At 38.4% G+C, this 20315-nt stretch overlaps 1 protein-coding gene across 5 annotated transcripts in view; it reads right to left on the minus strand.

Annotated features, from left to right (window-relative positions):
• Fam13b (family with sequence similarity 13 member B) overlaps nucleotides 1-20315 on the minus strand; it is a 66014-nt gene that overhangs the window by 39251 nt on the left and 6448 nt on the right. For 3 of the 5 annotated variants that reach the window (XM_029546799.1, XM_029546798.1, XM_029546801.1), the window contains exons 2-8: nucleotides 19568-19734; nucleotides 17657-17848; nucleotides 17021-17233; nucleotides 14475-14652; nucleotides 14036-14177; nucleotides 10902-10997; nucleotides 7297-7457 (exon numbers count right to left, since the gene is read on the minus strand). In XM_029546799.1, the coding sequence (XP_029402659.1) occupies nucleotides 7297-7457; nucleotides 10902-10997; nucleotides 14036-14177; nucleotides 14475-14652; nucleotides 17021-17233; nucleotides 17657-17813 (947 nt within the window). In that variant the 5' untranslated portion in view covers nucleotides 17814-17848; nucleotides 19568-19734. The remainder of the gene's footprint in view (nucleotides 1-7296; nucleotides 7458-10901; nucleotides 10998-14035; nucleotides 14178-14474; nucleotides 14653-17020; nucleotides 17234-17656; nucleotides 17849-19567; nucleotides 19735-20315) is intronic. The other 2 variants (XM_029546802.1, XM_029546800.1) reach the window with 1 other exon arrangement.

The raw sequence follows: 20315 nt of genomic DNA on the forward strand, positions 1-20315 counted from the left end.
AAAAAGTTACTAAAGTCAATTAAAGGCAGAGGAAGCACCTTCGGACAAGTGGATAAGGGATACAACTGATACTGGTTCTAACATGTACTATGTTAATATTATATGTCAAGCTTAACGCCCAGTGCTTTAATTTGCAGACGTCTCTAAGAGTATGTTTTCTAAAATATAGACCAGAAAGAAAGCCGGGACTTCCAGGGGTGTACAAGTGATGTGGAAAGGGTTGTCACTGGTCCAAGAGAGATATCCAACACAAGTTCATACAGTAGGGAAACGGAAATGGGAGTCCTGACTCAAGGCTCCACAGCAAAAAGTACGAGCTGTTTGCCTCTTGTAAGCCAAGGAGTAACATGCAGATTGAAATTTTTCACATAAGTACTGCAGCTCATGCATGCTACTTCAGGCAGTGTGGCTCCAGGCTTGGACAGAGGTAAACATTTTACTCTTATCCCCAAAAGCTTGATGCTATAAAACTAACTACTGGAATCTAAGATCCTTTGCTTCCAGGGAGAGAAGGTATAATCCTGGGAAGGAGTGGATTGACTTCCCAAGGATTCATTGTGCATCCAGAAATTCAAAGGGCATATTAAAATTATGGCCTATGTAAAAAGAGAGATGCAATTTAATGCAGGTGAAAGGATTGCTCAGGTCAAAATTGAAATTACAAGTAAATGGTATTGAAATAGATGGTGTGGTAGATACAGAGGCATATATAACTATCATTTCACAAAAATCTTGGAATTCAGAATGACCTTTTGTTACCGGGAAATGTTCTAAAGGGCTTCCCCTCCCACAGGCCCCAAAATCAAATTCAATTCATTCATCATCTGTCAGCATCAGAGATACTCAGCCGCAGAGCAACTACAAGATTTAATGCCTGCTGTTAAAAACAACACTGCTCTGAACGTAATCGAGGACAGAATAGCTTCCATAGATAAAGTAAAAATCTCAGGAGAGACCAGAAAACAAGTATTTTGGCAAACTGCTACAAATAATCAAAGACCAAAGATACAAATACAGAAAAATGTCATTGAAACCAAAGATCAGTAGACACAGGAGCAGGTGTAGCAATAATTTCACCAAAATCTTTGCATCTAGATTGGCCTCTTCAGGAGGTAAAGATTCAGATTCTAGGGATTAGAACATTATCTCAAGTAAAACAAAGTGCAAGATAGGTTAAATATACAAGGCCAGGAGGAAAAATAGGAAAATTCAAGCCATATGTGGCTAATATAGCCATGAATTTATGGGGAAGTAATTTGTTACAGCAACGGAAAACACAGAAGTAACATTTCTCCAATCTTAGAAACAAACCATAAAGACTGCCTGTAAGGAAAATATTACTAGGTATTAAGAACATTCAGACTGTCCAGGTTGTCCATACACAGGACTTGGCAGGTGTTGGTCTTTCAAAAGGTACCAACCGCCCTACCATTAAAATTAATTTGCCAAAGTCATACTTGCCTTACTGGCATGAAAAGAGTCTTGGATTTTCTTAAACGACTTTTCTTAATTCCACGTTAGAATATTAGACTGCAGACTGCCACATGGCCCACACCATCTTGGACATCAGCTTTTAAATTTTCTTCTTCAATAAAAAGGATATTCTTATTGTTTGGTATAAAAAAAACAGTTAAGAGATTTAAGATATCTTGAATAAATTCAAAGAGTTAACACAATTTAAACTTGTTTTCTAAATCTCTAAGAATTGGGAGTGATTTGGAGCCAAGATAAAATATTTGAGAAGGCAAGTAGTCCATGCCTTTAATCCCAGCAGAAACAGGCAGATCTCTATAAACTAGTTGTTTTCTAAAGTTAACAATGGATGGAGTGATGATGGTTCACACCTTTAATCCCAGCACTTGGGTGGCACACATCTTTGATCCCAATAATTGGGAAGTAGAGGCAGGCATATAAGAATTACAATGGTTTAAATCTAAAAGCTGCTTGCAAAAAACAAGTTGAAATTCAAAGTGAATGTCCTTTGTGATCTGAAAATACAGTTAAATCTTTAATTTATGTATGTTAATTATAGATAGATAAGACAGACACAGACAAGTAGAAAGAAGGGGGAGGGAGGGAAGGAGGGAGAGAGAGAGAGAGAAGGAGGAAACAGGTATAATTATCCACGAAGGTATATTTGGTTTCAAATATTCAAAAGAATTTTTTAGTATCAATTGAGAGATATTCTTTTTTGCCAAAACACATCTTGCCCTAAGAAATATATAACTGGCCAAAAAGGAGCCTCCCCTGGCCCACCTTATTAGGGTTGGGGCAGAGTTTTATCTTCCCAGAATAAAAGGATACAATTAAGGAGTCTGGAGACCACTGGACAAATGAAACATCTTAAGAAAAAGAGCGGAAAATGTCCCACAAAAAATTAATATAAACTGCACAATGGTTTCCAAGATAGGGCCCCATAATAATGAACCACTTGGACTGTAATCACAATACTGTTGTACAAGGGAAATGTTAGTGATCCCCAAAAACACACACAGGAGCCGATCTGATGTAACTCACAGAAGGGTCTTTATTCAAACTGGCCTGCCTCCCTCCCCACCCCACCCCCAAGGCAACAGTCACACAGGACAGTTTTGGTGGTGGGGGAACCCCGAATGTCTATATAGTCTTACTATGTCTATAATGTCTTACTATATAGCAAGACTTTATAGTAAGCAGCAAACGGGGGTACAAGTGCAAGCATCTAATCGGAAAGCTGCTGTGGCCTTTAACATAATAGGCTGGTGCTGGAGTCCTATCATAAACTTAACTTTTGCTTCCCTCTGCATTGGTGGTCGTTAGGTGTGGGGGGAGGGGTTGTAACCTGGGGTGCAGGTTTGTTGGGGAATAACCTGGAAACTCTGATCTTGTTGGGGATTAGTCTTAAGAGACTGGAGCTAGGCTCAGGTTTTGTTGGGGGCAACTTGGAAACCAATGCTACATACCAGCCTGTTAGTTTACCTCAGTTCAAACTTAGGTCAGTTTATCTAAAATGAAGTCTGAATTTAAAAGATTTGGCCTCTCAATACCACGGGACAAAACTGCCCCATGCCTCTTCCACTACCAAGTTCTGTGCAAACAGTAGACACCTGTTTTAGTTCATTTGAAAGCTACCATTGGGGGCTGGAGAGATGGCTCAGCAATTAAGAGCACTGACTGTTCTTCCAGAAGTCCTGAGTTCAATTCCCAGCAACCACATGGTAGCTCACAACCATCTGTAATGGGGATCCAATTCCCTCTTCTGGTATGTCTGAAGAGGGACTTGGATCATTTAAGACTTTTTGACCAATGAAACATGTCAGCTCCTAATAGCACCACCACACTACTTCAAAGAAGATAATGAGCACTGAAGAGCCTCCTTATAGAGTTTGCTTCAAATGTGCTAAGTTGCTACTGGGCAAGAAACTGCCCTTGCTTTAACTGCTGACAGTTTACTAAGTGGTGGACAAGCAGGACACAAACAAAGTCCTTCATATAATTCTTGTTTCACATAAAATTCTGTCAGATATTATGGTCCAGTAGGCCAAAGAGATAGATGCTCCAATACTGAAGAGGAATCTTGGGTGACTGTCCAGATGGGCAGCAGTCTCTGTCATTTCTATACTTTTGGAAGCTGCTTGCTCTACATTTCCTGTTTATTGAGATAATATTTATCCTTCTCAGGTCTCTGATGAGGCTGAAGACTAAAGAATTATAGTCTCACAGTTAAGCTTAAGTTATTTAGGATTTAAGAAAATGATCTAAAATGATGTTTTCAGGTTGGTTAAGTTCAAGTTATGATAGGAAGTGATGTAGGTACAGAACTTTGGAGTCACCACGATAGGACAGAGTAGAGTACTTTCTCCAAGGCTGCCAAATACAAATGTACTAGACATTCTGAGTGTAATTCTTACCAGACAGTATATAGTTTTTATTGATGTTAGAGAAAGTCTTTTATTTAAACAAAAATGAGAAATGCTGCAGGATATTTGATCACACTGTGAACCCTGAGATCATGTTATTTACTGGAAAAAGTTGTTTCTAGTTGTGGTGCGGCTCAGCTTTACCATATACCTTTAACCTTTCTGGCTAGAATACAGATATGCCCTTAGTACACACCTTTGATCACAAACAATGAAGGGAAAGTTAGCTTTAGAAGGAAGTACCCATGTTTGAAAGTGACTTCTAATTGAGTATCAGACAAAGGAACAAATCAAAGAAAGATTTAACAGAATACACTATGCCCAACTCTCACAAGAAGTAAGAGAATAGGCAGTACAGAGAGAGGAGGTATTGTACTGGGACAGCTGTACAAAGACAGGTTGCAGAGAGAGAACAAGCTAGATACAGATGAAGACAGAATGAGCCAGAGAAGGAGCCAGAAGATCAGAACAGATAAAGTTAATATGAGATCAAGCAGAGAGAGAGAAGCCAACTGAATCCGTTTGGAGAGGAGTTTGAGCTGAACTGAAAGAGCCAGTCAGAGCTCAGACCAAGAACAGGTGAGCTTACTCAAGTCTCAGAGGCTGAAAAATTCTAAGCCTAAATTAGATTGGACAGTGGCTAGAAACATCCAGAACTAGGCCTAGGTTAGCAGTATGCCTCCAGACAACATTTACATCAGGTGAATAAAAAATACGTTTACATTGGAAAACTAAAGTTTGTACATCATGCCACTGATACATAGTCAGCATTTTGATGGGCAATTAGTGCTACAAATATCAATATAAAGTAGGATATGGATGATGGCTCACTGGTAAAATACTTGCTGTGAAAAATGAAGGGCTGAGATTGCAGTACACATGCAAAAGTTGGCATGGTATGCATCTATAACCCTAACACTGGGGAAAAAGGGAAAAAAACAGGCAGATTCTTAAGATTTTAGCCAGTTTAGCCTAAACAGGATCTATGTTCAGTGAGCGGTTCACGGCTGAACACAACTACACAAAGGTATACACACATGCATGTGACTCCTGTAAGTAAAAAGGATGGCAAGTAAACAAAAGTTTGTCATGTTCTGTGTGCCAGTGCTGGAAGACAATAGTAATTAACACGTCACTCATCAGTCAGCTTTCTGTTTATCACTGTAACAAAATACTGGAGATAATCAACTTAAAGAGAGATGCTAATTTCAGTTCCTTGTTCTGAAAGTTTTAATCCATGAGTGGCTGGTGATGTTGTTTTCTGTCCAGTGGTAATGTAGCATATCGGAGTGAAATTGAGCAAAGACTGTTGTTAGCATTATGGCCAAGAAGTAAAAGAAAAAGAAGAGAAGGGGACCCCAAAATCTCATTCAGGGGCTCTTAATGACCAAAAGAAAACCACTAGAGTTTACTTCTTAAAGGTTTAATCACTTCCCAACACTCTGGAGAACACAACTTTAACAAAAGCCTCAGATGGGCATTAAAGATCCAAAATATAGCAATTACATGGCCACAACCATTATAGACAATATAGAAAAGAATTTTTAAAAAATGGGGAGTCATCACTGAAAAGTAACATTTACAAAGAATTTTAAAGAAGTAAGCAAATATCTAGGTGGACATATATCTAAATAAAAAGAAACTGCAAAGGCTCAAGGGGAGAATATGACTTAGCACATTTGAGAAATTCTGCTATAGCCAGAAGAGAATGACCAAAGGCATATTATCCAAGAGTCAAAGTAAAAAAAGGTGGGGCAGTTGCCAGTGGGGTGTGTGTGTGTGTGTGTGTGTGTGTGTGTGTGTGTGTGTGTGCAGATTAGTTACATGACTCTATAGTTCATTTGAGAATTCTGTTTATTATTACAAATAAAATAGGATGATACTGAAGAGAGCTAATAAAATGATCTGTGGGTTTTTGGGGTTTTTTTGTTTTGTTTTTTGTTTTTGTTTTTTTCGAGACAAGATTTCTCTGTGTAGCCCTGGCTGTCCTGGAACTCACTCTGTAGACCAGGCTGGCCTCAAACTCAGAAATTCGCCTGCCTCTGCCTCCCAAGTGCTGGGATTAAAAGCGTACGCTACCACGCCAGGCTGGGGTTTTGTTTTTAAGATTTATTTTCAGGGCTTGAAAGTTGCCTTAGGGGTTAAAAGCACTGGCTGATCTTCCAGACGAAGTGGGTTCATTCCCAGCACCCACATGGTGGCTCACAACCATGGGTTCCTAGCACTCAGGTCAGGAAGGTGACAAAAGCCTGAAACTCCTGCTAGCCTCTCTGTCCTCCATTAACACTGCGCTCCTGTACACACACCCCACACAGACACACATAATTGAAAACAAAATATTTTAAAAGTTACTGTGGTAATTTGGATGAGAATAGTCCCTATAAGTTCGTATGTTTAAATACTTGGTCCCCAACTGGTGAACTGTTTGAAAAGAACAGTAAAGTGTGAAAGCGAAAGAGGTGTGTCAGGCTGGAGAGATGGCTCAGTGGTTAAGAGCACCGGCTGCTCTTCCAGAGGACCTGAGTTCAATTCCCGCAAACCACATGGTGGCTCACAACCATCTGTAATGAGATCAGATGCCCTCTTCTGCTGTGTCTGAAGAGAGCGACAGTGTACTCATATATATAAAATAAATAAATCTTTAAAAAAAAAAAAAAAGAAAAGAAAAAAGAAAAGAGACATGTCACTGCAGCTGGCTTCAAAAGACTAGAGCCACTCCCAACGTGTTCATGCTGTCTCTCTCTGTCTCTCCCTCCCTCCCCCCACACACCCCCTGTTCCCATTCCCCCACCTCCTGCTTCTGAATCAAGATGTGAGTTGTTCTCAGCTGTTCCTGCCAAGCTTTGCTTCATCATCATCTACTCTACCTTCCTCAATCATAAGCCCAGTTAGATGATTTCTTTCCAAAGCTATCTTGGTCATGGTGTTCTGTCACAGCACAGAAATTCTAATTCAGAGGTTATAAAATCTTACCCAACCCAAAAAACTAGCTAATATGAAAACAAATTTTAAGAAAAGTATACACAAGGCTTTATTTCTGAAGAAAAGTGTGACAGCAGCAAATGAAAGATCCTTAATGGATTTTAGTTTTCTTTTTGCTCTATTTTATACTCAAAGTCTTCTATTTTTCTGAGACAAGGTCTTAGTGTACATAGCCTGCATGACCTGGCCTCCTGCTTAAAGAGATCCTCTTACCTCTGCCTCCCAAACGCTGGGATTACAGGAATATGCCACCAGATACAGCCAAAATTATTTCCTTTTCTTCCTTTTCAGTACCCAGGGTCCTACACATGCTAGACAAACTCTCCAACACTAGCTACACCCACAGCTCAGCGTCATAAGCACATCTCTTGGTGCCTGAGTCTACAGTGAAAGTTGGCTCAACTGAAATCTTTACCTTGTTGATGCTGTAACACTGTCTGATTCCAGGAGGTTTTCAGTCATCCTTAACTGTAACACCTCTGGCATGCCAGCTGACTTTTCTACACCTTCTTCTGGAAGTTCTTCTATATGTTCCAGCTTTTCATCTTCCTCTTCTTCCTCAGAAAGTTCATTAACCTACATACAAAGGAATTTCTGGATTAAATTTAATAAAACCTATCGAAATACACTATTCTAAAAAAAAAAGTATAAAGGCAAATAACTCATTTTTAAATTTCCTAATCCAATCTCTCCTATAAAGTGCCAACTTTCTTATATCAAAATGAAATTGTAGAACAGGGAAAACATTTACCTAACACTCTCAAGGCCCCAGATTCAATCCCAAACACTGCAAAACTAAATAAATAACAATAAACAAGTATAAAAACAAGACAAATATAACTTCTTAATTTTGTTTTATGTCAAACAGCATTTTGATGCAGGACAAATAAGAATAATATTACAATCTAAAAAAAAGCTTGCAAGTAGCAGTAACAATGTTTCATTTTTGCTAGGCATGGCAGCACAGGCAATTCCAACACTGGGGAAACCAGGGCAGGAGATCACTGAAAGTTCCAATTGGCCAGGACTATACATTAAAACCTGTCTCAAAAAAAATTTTAAAGCTTCATTTTCTAACTACTTTTATAAATTTAATATGAAAGATATATAATTCCTTTCTCCATTTTCTAGGTATATTAAATAGCCACTTAATATTAAGTATAAAAAGAGGGCACAAAAATATTGACTTGGAACATATCTGTAAACCCAGAAATTGGGAGACAGAGGCAGAATTATTAAAAGTTCAAAGTCATCTTACACAGCAAGTTAGAGGCCAGCTTAGGATATATAGGGGGGAGATAAGTGTTGATTTCAGCTCAGTTGGCACACTTGTCTTTAGTCACAGTACTCAGGAGGCAGAGGCAGGCAGATTTCTGTAAGCTCCAGGCCAGAATATTCGGGTCTGCACAGAATATTCTAGGGAAGCCAAAGACACGATGAAGCCCTACCAAGGACAAAAAGAGGGGTGAGATGCTTTAGGTGTTAGCTATGTTTCAGAAAAGGTCAGTTAACTTCTGATCACATTTTTTTTTTTCATGAAGAAATGGAACTCTAACTAGTGACATAACTCTGTAATAGAACAGTTGCCTAGCATTTACAATGATGAGTTCAGTCTCCATCATTGTCTAAAAAATAAATAAAATAAAATAAAAAAATAAAATTCTGAAACAAAGAACTTAGATTTTAACTATTTTTTAAGTAATTTACTTTTATTTTATGTGCACTGATGCATCTATATCTGTATAAGGGTAGCAGATGCTGGAGTTACAGAAAGTTGTGAGCTGTCATGTGGGTGCTGGGAAGTGAACCCAGGTTCTCTGGAAGAGCAGTCAGTGTTCTTAATCACTGAGCCATTTCTCCAGCCCCACATTTTAACTATTAAGCACAAAGTTGTAATTATTCTAGTAGGATGTATAAAATGTCTCTACCATCAAACCAACTATATTAAGTAATCACTAACAAAAACAAATAACAAAGACCATTAAAATACTAAAGAAAAGTTAATAAACCACTTTTAAGTGAAATATATTTTAAGGCTGTCTAAAAGAAGCAGTTAGATGTGGTGGCACAAACCTGCCTGGGCTCCAAGTGACTTTTAGGCCAACATGAGCCCCCTCAGCAAGACCCTGTCTCAAAAATAAATTATCCCTAAGAAGAAACGATCTATAAATACCTAATAGCTTTTATAAGCTAATACCAGTCATTAAAATCCTGAGCAGCACATCTGTGCCAGAGCCCAGTCAAACTAGCCAGACAACCACAGGTGATCAAAACGCAGAGGACAAGCTGACTGTGGGCGCCAGCCCCAACTGACAGATTAACAGGAACGCCTGCACCTAAAGCTCAGGGACCATGGATAGAGAGGGCAAGGAGATTTGTAAAAGCCAGAGGGACAGAAAATTTGCTGTGAGACTGTGTCTCCTAGAAATGTCAAACACTACACCCATGAAGTCTTATCAACACGGCTGCCTACACAACACTGTATAAACCCAGGTGGGAGCTTCTCGGCAATAACTATATCATCTGTCAGATGAAAATTCAACAACAGCCAGTGGCTGCAGGACACAGCTCAGTGATTCGCTGCTTGCATTGCATACCCAAGACTATGGGTATAACCTATGGTACCTCAAAACAACAACAACAAAAGTCAATGGCTTCAATTTATAAATACATGACAGACTCCATTTAATTTGTTGTGCTTATAAATGCAATGCCTCATCTACCCCATACCAGCAGATAGAGGCACTTGCTGTTAAGCCTGCCTAGATTGTCCTTAAGACTGTTCCCAGAACTTATATACCAAGGAAAAGGAAACAACTTCCCCAAGTTGTCCTCTAACCTCCACAAGGAACCATGACATCCACATCACCCACATACACAGTAGATTTAGAACTAATTTTTACTTAAACAGAATAAATACTAATTCACCTATTTTTGGTTAAAAGGTACTATTTTAACATGTATCACTTTTACAAATCATTTTGGGGACTAAGGAGATGGCTCAGAACGTAAAGTACAGAACATGCAAGTATGAGATTAGAGCTCAGATTCCCAGAGCCATGTATAAAGCCAGGTAAGAATGATGGCCAAGATGCAGAGTCAGGGTCCCCAAAGCAAGCTAGCTAGACTAGTCCAAGTCAGTGAAGTCTGGGTATACGTGAGACCCTACCACAGTAAACAAAGTGAAAAGTAATCAAAGAAGACACCAATATTAACCTCTGGCCTCCACACATGTACATGCATGTTTGCACAAGTGTGCCCATGTACATACAAACACATATGCATCACAAACAGATATACATACAAGCTAAGGTAAGTTAGATTCCTCAGTGGCTCAAACAACATGCCACACAAGCATTAGGACCGCCATCTGGATCCACAGATGCCATATAAATGCCGGACATGGTCATGTACATCTGTAAATTTAGTACTGGGGACAGAGTCAGGAGATGCCAGCACACACTGACCAGGTGATGTAGACCAATTTGTGAGTACCTGATTCAGTAAGCCCCCCATGTCATAAGGCAGAGAGCAACAGTGGAGGACACACATATTGTCCTCTAGCCTACAAATACACATACACCACACTCTCAAAAATTTTTTTTAAAAATGTAAAAAATTATTTTTAGAAAGCGGAACTATGAAAGCCTTCTGTTACTTCATACTGAATGTATCACATTCAAGTCAATAAACCTTACATAACTGGCAATATTTTCATCAGCACTATTATAAACAACTAAAAATATAACCTGTAGGTTTTTTTCTCAATTCCAATTCCTAGTACAATCCATGGAACTTCCTCCAGTAATAACCAATCCAATTACTTAGAGCAAGAGAGGACATAAAGGATACATACAGTAAAATGTCCTCTTTCATCCCAAATTAATCCTCCAAAAGGTCTTCATCTCTCCTTTGTCCACTTGACCGTCTGCTCAACAATTCTTTATTCATAAGTTAACTTGAACTTGCCCTATGTAGCTGCCTCGACTTCACTTAAGGAAAAGCTTCACCCATACTTACATCTCTTCTTTCCTTGACTGCTGTAATTCCCTTCTCTAGGGCCTCGTGAAATGCCTGCTCTCCAGACTCCAGACTGTGGAGAATGCTGCTACCTGCCTTCTCAAATGTATAAAGAAACATAATTATCACTTCCATCTTCAAACCACCTTACTGGGTTTTCATTATTTACAAAGCCCATTCAAAGTCCACTTGACTTTATCGAGTCATTTCTCAAACATTCCCTACTCATCATTCCAACACATACAATGAATGACAAAGACTACCTACTACCTACAGGAGAGCTTAACAACTAAATATCTGGGCTAATGGAACGAAACTCCCAAACAATACTGAACAAACGGCTTCCTTCAGATATAAAAATTAAAATAAAAAGCAAAGTTCTGCCAGATAGCTATACTTATAGGCATTTTAAAGTACGTACACAACTGCTCAGAGTTTAAGACTATCTTACTTTCACTCAAATATCTCATCAATTCTACTAACGAATCAAAACTGCTCAAAAAAAAAAAAAGTTTAATTTTTAATGTGTAAGAAAATACACCCCAGGGACCGGAGAGATGGTTCAATGGCTAAAAGCACCGGCTGCTCTTCCGGTACCAAGGTTCAATTCCAAGCATATGTAACTTCAGACCCAGAGAAGATCCAACACCTTTTTCTGGCCTATGAGGGCAGTAGGCATGCACATGGTGCACAGACATATACCCATACACATAAACATAAAATTAATTTTTTTTTAAAGAAAAGAGAACCTAGTAATTAACAACTGATAATTAAACATACATCCCTACCTCAAAACTCACCTCACTACCTCTATGTCTTGGAGCTATTTTGCTCAATATACTATTATCTTTTCCTTTTTTATTTTTATTTTTATTTTTTCAATACTGGGCTTATATGTGCAGTCCTGGCTGTCCTGAAACTTGCTCTGTAGACCAGCCTGTCCTCAAACTCAGAATCCTCCTGAGTGCTGGGATCAAAGACATGTACAACCATACCAGCCTTACTAATATCTTTTCCATCCATGGGCAAAGAATTTCAACATTTTTTTCTCAGTCTTGCTTAAGTATTATCCTTTGTAAAGTAAAGCACAATATATTTTAAAATCAATTTTTCTAATGCTTGAAAAAATATAAAAATACTGACATAATACATATAGACATATAAGGAAATTATAAGAAAAAGAAAACACAAAATTTATCACAATATAAAGCACAACCAAGGCATTTACTGCAAATTTTAGGCATCTATAAAAAAAATCTTGAGAACAGAAAAATCAATGATATAAACACATATACTGCCATTTTATTTTTAAACAGCTATTAATCTTAATTCTAAAAGAGCTATTGGATTAAAATGTAATTTAAAAAAGAATAATATACAGAATTCCTCAACAGATAGATTTATAACTATCAAGACATTAAAGTTTAAGTATTAGCCAGGCATAGTCATACATGCCTGTAATCCCAACACTGGAAAGGAAAGGCCACAGAATTAGAAGCCCAAGGCAAGTCTTGGCTATGTAAGGAGTTCCAGGTCAGCTTAGATTCTGTGAGACCAGTCACAAAATAAAACAACCTTTATGACAGCTACTGATCTGTCCTCTTGCTATTTATTCTCAAGCAACAATCATCTGAAGCTAAGTGTGGAGGCACATGCCAATAATCCCAGCACTAAGAAACCCGAGCTAAGGGCATCAGTGATTCAAGGCCAATCTATGCTACACAACCAGGTCAGGCCAGACTATGTACTACAGAAGACCCTACATCAATAAGCTATCCAGGTGTGGTGGCTCATGTCTTTAATCCCAGCACCCAGGCAGCGGCGGCAAACAGATCTGTGGGCCAGTCTGTGATCTGCAGTTAGTTCCAGGCCAGATAGAAATATACAATGAGACTCTGTCTCAAAAAAAAGAAAAAAAAAAAATTCTTGTGACAAACCACTTGAATTGTAGAAGATCTCTAACTTAAACCTGAGGAATCTAAATTAATAATGGCTTTACCAAAAAAATTGCAATTATTCAGACTCTGAAATTCCTAATTCATAAAGGAAAAAGAAAAATGTAAGAATGTAGGAACTAAGGATATAACTCAGGCAGAGTGTAAATAGTACTTCATAAAACCAAGTGTGGTAGTGAATGCCTAAAATTCTACCAGGGAGGTAGAGGCAGGAAGATCAGAGGCTCAAGGTCATTCTTGCCTGTATAGCAAGTCTGAAGCCAGCCTGAGCTACAGGAAGAACTCCCTCCACAAAAGAAAATAGAAAACATAATGTAGCGTAAACAATGGATTTTAAAAGCCAGGCATGGACACTAATCCCAGTGCTGGGAAAGCTAATACAATTTAAGATTAGCCTAGGCTACCTACTAAGGTCAAGCCAGACTAGGCTAAACCAAGACCCTATCCTCACACAAACAGTAAAAGCCAAAAATCAAATCAAACAAGCCAAAAATCAATACATAAATTATGGATTTGAATAATTTATTAAAGTCACAGAAGTTAAAATTATCCAATAGCCAGGTGTGTTGGTATATCTGAAATCTCAACACTCAAGAAAAAGCTATCCAGCCGGGCGTGGTGGCGCACGCCTTTAATCCCAGTACTGGGGGGGGGGGGGGGGGCAGAGGCAGGCGAATTTCTGAGTTCGAGGCCAGCCTGGTCTACAGAGTGAGTTCCAGGACAGCCAGGGCTACACAGAGAAACCCTGTCTCGAAAAACAAAAAAAAAAAAAAAAAAAAAAAAAAAAGAAAGAAAGAAAGAAAAAGCTATCCAGATTTCAAGGGCAATCTGGGCTACACAAAATCAACAATTTCTAGGTTAATAGTGGGGTTGGGGAATGAAGTACAAACACTTTCTACCATGTACCCTTGACTTTTTCCTAGCTGAACATTTATCTCAATGATAGAACGATTTACCTATCATGTTCACAGCCCTGGGTCCAATCCCCAGCACTATAAATTAATATGTGATAAATGCCTTTTGCTTAGTACCTAAACTGATATCAGAAATTAGGGGTAAGGGTATGAAATCCAATCATATAAAACAATCAGAGAACCACCTCTAGTTTAGAAAGTAAATTCTATGTAAGTTCATGTCAAGCTTATATTTTCTAAGAAATAGAATATTAAATATGCTCACCTGCTCAGTAATTGAACTCAAATCATTTGATGAAAAATCTTCCTCTTCATTCTCAAAAAACTCGTAATAATTTTCCAGAAGTCCTGCCATTATCCTGCTCACAATTTCCTGCTCTTTCATATCTTCCACATCCGTGTAAATGCTAAGAATAAAAGCTTAAATTGAGCTGAGTTCTTAAATTAATTACAGGTAAAATGAGAAAACCACCAGTGAGTCACTTTATGAAACTAAGCAATTTATGTTATCCTGTGCCTCAGTTTTCCCATCCGTAAAACCTAATTTGTACCCTGAACACTGCAATGCTCTGAGAATTCATCAGATATACTATAAAAAATAATGGTTCACCAAGCATCCTGTGATCCTTGGAAAGACAATATAATGATTCCATTCCACAAACCCAATTTTTAAAAACTTAAACAAAAGTTGTGAAATAACTTACTGGAAGACATCTGGACCAAAAACAGCAGCCAAAGAATTTGCAGACCAAATTTCTTCATGATGTGATGCTACATTGGCTAAAAACCTACACAGAAACTTTAACAAACTGTAATTAACAGGTGGAAGCTGTTGCAAGAGGAACCTCAACTTTCTTCCAAATTCATCTTCATTATTATAATCTATAAAACATAATGACAGGTTTTCTGAATGAAGTAAAAAAGTAAAGCTCAGATATTTTGCCAGGCTCACATTACTCCACCCACATCCTTTTTTTACTATAACAATTCAAGCCTCTTCACTTCCTCTGGAGAGGCCAAACACCTTAAGGGCTTTGCATTTCCCTTATTAAGTGAAAGAAGAGTTTAAAGGGGAGGTGGAGATAAAGGACTCAGCCCCTCAATTACTGTAGGATGTCTTCCCCACCTGTTACTCATGTGCCTCAAGTCTCTAATTCTTCCTCATGCTGTCTCCTGCAGGACTATACCTGAGTCTCCAAACAAATTCAACTCGAAGAAGTCAAAATACACTAACCTCCAATCAACAAAAACTAAGGAGCCATAGACAAGCAATTATGAATGACAATTCTCTTCATCATGGACAAATAAGAAAATAAGAAATGAACAGGGTGACGAGAAGATTTTCTTCTCTCTTGGCACTCAGAAAGAATTATTAAACATCAGTAATATGGTCCAACTAAACTGAAAGGTTTTCTGTTTATCATTTGGTTTTCTCCTCTAAATTTTTTGGGTTTGTTTTTGAGATAGTCTCACTTGGTAGCTTAGACTGACAGGCCCAGGCTAGCCTAAAACTCATAGGCAATCCTCCTGTGCTGGGGTTATAGGCATAAACCACCATACCTGGCTCTGGTTTCTTTTTTTAACCAAGTGGATGTGATCACAGAAGCTATTAGGCCTTATGTTTGTTATAGTAATAAGTTTTTACCTAACAGAAACTAGAGTTTTAGACACCCCATTAGTGGATAATGGTTTACTTTTGGAGAATTTCTCAGAGGTACTTCAAAATAAATTTATTACTTTCATTTTCTTTTTCCTGCAGGTTTCTTAAAATTAACTCATAGGGAGAAAGTGGTAAAAGGTTATTTAGGGCCATAATAATATTGGCCATTTCTGCAAGACAACAGACGTATAAATAGTTTATCAGGGCTGGGGAGACAGCCTAAGTCAGTAAAATTCTTGCTGCACAAGCATCCCCAACATCCCATAAGAAGACACATCCCTGTAATCCCAGGACCAGAGAGGCAGAGTCATGAGGAACCCTGGAGCTTGCTGGCCAGCCAGTCTAGATGACTCAGAACTCTAAATTCAGGAAGAGACTCTTTCTCAAAAAATAAAGCAGAGAATGACTAGACCAACATCAACCTCTTGTCTCCATACACACACACACACACACACACACACACACACACATACACTCCAAGTGTATCAGGAAGAGGTATAGTCACATAATTTACTTAAGATTTTTTTAAATGCAACGACTTTCCTATACTTTATGATATTAGCAACTGTACATTCAAATAAATATACCAGTACTCTGATCTCACAACTGAATCAAACATGCCTAAGATTATAGGCATAACTACCACATATTTAATATTTTAATAATTTAATGTTTTTAAGACATCATGCCTGTAATTAGTGGAAAATTAACTGTAACTGGGTGTGGTTGTGCACACTAATACCAGCACTCCAGAAGCTACACAGTAAGCTCTAGGACAGCCAAGACTACAGAGACACCCTGCCACACAAAACCAAAAAAAAAAAAAGCCACATAGGCAGACTAAATAAGTATTTGTTGACTTCTGTGAAGAGCTTCCAGACAGAGAGACAGACAGACAGACAGACAGACAGACAGACAGCTTAGCGGTTCAGTGTGCGCTGCTCTTGCAGAGATTCTTAGTTCAGTTCCTTAGCACAAGAAGATCTGACACTCTCTTGGGACTCTTCAGGAACCTTCACTCACACAGACACACATACATACATAATTTTAAAAAAATAATCTTTTAAGTCACTTATAAAAACTAAAAGCAAAATTCAATTAACACTAATTATACCTACCATCTCCAATTTGTCCTGTTTATTTTGTATTTATCATCTATTTCTCTATATATACCTGTAAGCTTTAGCTCAGGCCAGAGGACTAGCTCAGCATGTAGAGGCACTTGCCACAAAGTCTGGAACCCTAAGTTCAATTCTTTTTCCTTTTGGATCTCCAGAATCCATGGAAAGGTAGAAAGTGGAGGAACAGCACTCAAGGCTGTCCTGATGCCCACACTCACACAGTGGGACACATGCACGCTCACATAAAGCACATATATCATATACACAAAAATACATACTTAATTTTTTTAATAAGTACTACAAAGATCCAAGAAAATTGCCACTCCCTTACCTATATACCCAGAGGACAAACAAGGAAATAAAAAATTAATCTCTGAAATACATATACTAAACTAACCACATATCAGATTTCTAAAAGGTAAGGACTCTAAAACTAGTAATACATGACTGATAAAAATCCAACTGTTACCTTGAGAAAGCTGCAGCAAGTGAATATGCAAGCTGCCAGGTATGACGGGCTCAGGGAGCTCCTGCAGGAAAAACCTAAGGAGACTAATGGCTGAGGGGACGTCCGCTTCCTTAACCAAATCCACCTCTTCTCCACTGTCGTATCTCTGCCGAAGCCACTCCACTGTCTCAGCATTCCCATTGACTTGAAACAGCCCTTGTTGCTCCAGACCGCCTATGTTAGTTTAAGGCAAGAATTAAGCTGCACCTTCAAGTGTCTAGCCACATATACATATTCATATTCATTCTCAACTTAAAATGCTCACACTTTTGGAAACCCTTTCTGGGCTCCCCAGATTTAATTAAAAAACAAATTGATCATCTAACACATAGTATCTCTGAGGGATATTCTATTTCATCCCACCCTTTATATTTATTTTAAATTTTCCTATTACCCCTGCTGAAAATGTTCTCAGCTGGGCAACTGCCATTTCTAGGGTAAATCAATTTAAGTAAAAATATCTTTTTACTGTTTCTTAGTGTTTATATTGTTCTCCATGCTTTGCACTATTTTAAGAAAAAATTAAATCCAAAATCAAAAAGGGGTAAATTTGTTCATTACAACAAAAGCTAGCCCTCAAAATAAGGAAATGTATACCATGTTCCTCAATATAGTCCACAACGTGGCGGACTATGAACGGAACCTCATTGTCTGGATGTCCTCCCTGCTGCAGCTCATCAAGTGGAATTCCAAATATTTTGCTAGCAAGATCGGAGTTGCAGTTACTCAAGGAAGGGGAGGAGCTCTTCCTCATAGCTTTTTTGCAGCCAGAAATCAAAGCTGTCTTTTCTGCCAAATGAAAGACAAAAAAGAAAATAGAAAAAGGGAAAAAAGACTATAATAATTAACAGGTGGCAATATGAGTAAATACATTAAAGAAAAAAATGCTTTTACACCTGAATGTGCACTCGTCTATTTAAATATGTCCCAGGTATCAGGCCCATGATACAGCCTACAAATACATCTCAGTGTAATCACCTAAGTTTTTCTCTACTATACAAAGCTCTGTGAAGTCTGAACACTTTATCAGCATCAAACAAGTCATCTAAAACTTTTGGGAAAAGTGACATTAAGATCCCAAGACAATTAGGGTCAAATGTGGCACCAAGACTTTCACTCGGAGAGTACAGTGACAATGAAATTTTTAGAAGCAAACCCAAACCAACTCTGAACCCTGCAATATGAACCCTCCATTCACAAATTGGGTAATCAGGAAAAGAATCTCCTTTGATAAACTGATAGGCTTATTTGAGTCATGGTCTCAAGCTTGGGAATGGCCTTAACCTCAGATCCTGCTGCCTCAGCCTCCTAACTGCTAAGCCTCCTAACTCCATATGGAACATTCCTCACTAACAATCATTTTTTTTATAAACAAAGGTCTGATAGGAACAAGAATAATCATTGGGTTTTGTTTGTTTTTTGGGTTTTTTGTTTGTTTTTTCGAGACAGGGTTTCTCTGTGTAGCCCTGGCTGTCCTGGAACTCACTCTGTAGACCAGACTGGCCTCGAACTCAGAAATCCACCTGCTCCTGCCTCCTAAGTGCTGGGATTAAAGGCATGAGCCACCACTACCTGGTAAGAATAATCATTGTTGTTGTTGTTGTTGTTTTTCAAGACAGGGTTTCTCTGAGTAGCCTTGGCTGTCCTGGAACTCACTCTGTAGACCAGACTGGCCTCGAACTCAGAAATCCACCTGCTCCTGCCTCCTAAGTGCTGGGATTAAAGGCATGAGCCACCACTACCTGGTAAGAATAATCATTGTTGTTGTTGTTGTTGTTTTTCAAGACAGGGTTTCTCTGAGTAACAAGCCTTGGCTATCCTGGACTCCCTTTGTAGACCAGGGTAGCCTCAAACCCAGAGAACCACTTGCCTCTGCCTCCCAAGTGCATCACCACACTTCAACTTTAGTGAGGAAAAAAATTCCAGATCCTCAAGCTAGTCCAGAAGAAATGGTCTATGGTTATCTTAATTTTGTAGGATAAAGATCAGTAAAGAAAAGAAATAACTGTCTCCAGTATCTAAGCATTAACTAACAAGTAGACCAAAAAATTAACTAATTCCAGTAAAAATCCATTCTTTAAACAAAAGGAGAATTATCTTTAAAAGAAAAAAAAATCCAAATACGGATACTTCAGACCAAAGGTGAACTCCAAGATTCTAAAGTTTAAAAAATTAAGATTGAATCAACTGTATTAGCTAGATCAAAGGCACCATAGCATGACCAGGAAACAATCCAACCAATTTTCAGGAATGATAGAAATTGAGATAGGAACAAGAAAATATCATGAATTCAGAGTCTTAGGAAAAGAACATCTATTCTTTGATATACTTAGTATCAGCTAATTAATACAAAACCTCAAAGTTAACCAAACAGCAGCTAACTACATGAATCATTGACAGCAAAATAAAAATAAAAATAAATGGAAGAAAAAAATGAGTAGCAGCTATAAAAAGCAAACTCTAAAAGTCTTTGTGGGTTTATAGAACATTACCAATAAGAAAGCTTACCTTTGAGTACTTAAACACCTAAGTTTAAAACACGGCTTCTGCACCAGCTTCCCTCACTGAGCAAGCATCGTTCTGTCATTTATGGCTGTTTGAGATTATGGCAGAAGATCAGCCTGTAGTTCCTCATTGAAGAAACGCAGAACTCGATCAGTACTTCAGCACTTAATCTATAAAAAGAGAGAAAACAATTGCTTCAATTCCCATATCTTTACGTGTGTTTGTGTGTGGTCTTCTAGTCTTATTTTTTAGAAGACTCTCTCACTGAATCTGAAGCTTACCAGTTCAGGTAGACTAACCAGTCAATGAACTCCCAGGAAACACCTGGGATTTCAGGATCTAGCAACTATTTCTAGATAGATGCTGAAAAAATACCTTTAAAAACAAAACAAACAAAAAAACCCAGGGTCTCACTACATAGCCCTGGGTGGCCTCAAGGTCACAGAGATCATCCCACCTCTGCCGCCCAGCCAATCTAATCATCGAGGTGCACAAAACTTCTCTACTGTCTTCCACTACCCAAAGCTCTGTATTTCTGGGGTGTAGGGATTAAGAGCACATAACTATATGTATCTTGTATTTCTAAAGCAGAATAATGATACACTAATATACAACGTACATAGATATACTACATTAAGAAACTTAAAAGCCTAGAGCAGGGGCTGGTGAGATGGCTCAGTGGGTAAGAGCACCCGACTGCTCTTCCAAAGGTGCAGAGTTCAAATCCCAGCAACCACATGGTGGCTCACAA

This window comes from Mus pahari, chromosome 15, assembly GCF_900095145.1.
Source record: "Mus pahari chromosome 15, PAHARI_EIJ_v1.1, whole genome shotgun sequence".
NCBI classification, from domain to species: domain Eukaryota; kingdom Metazoa; phylum Chordata; class Mammalia; order Rodentia; family Muridae; genus Mus; species Mus pahari.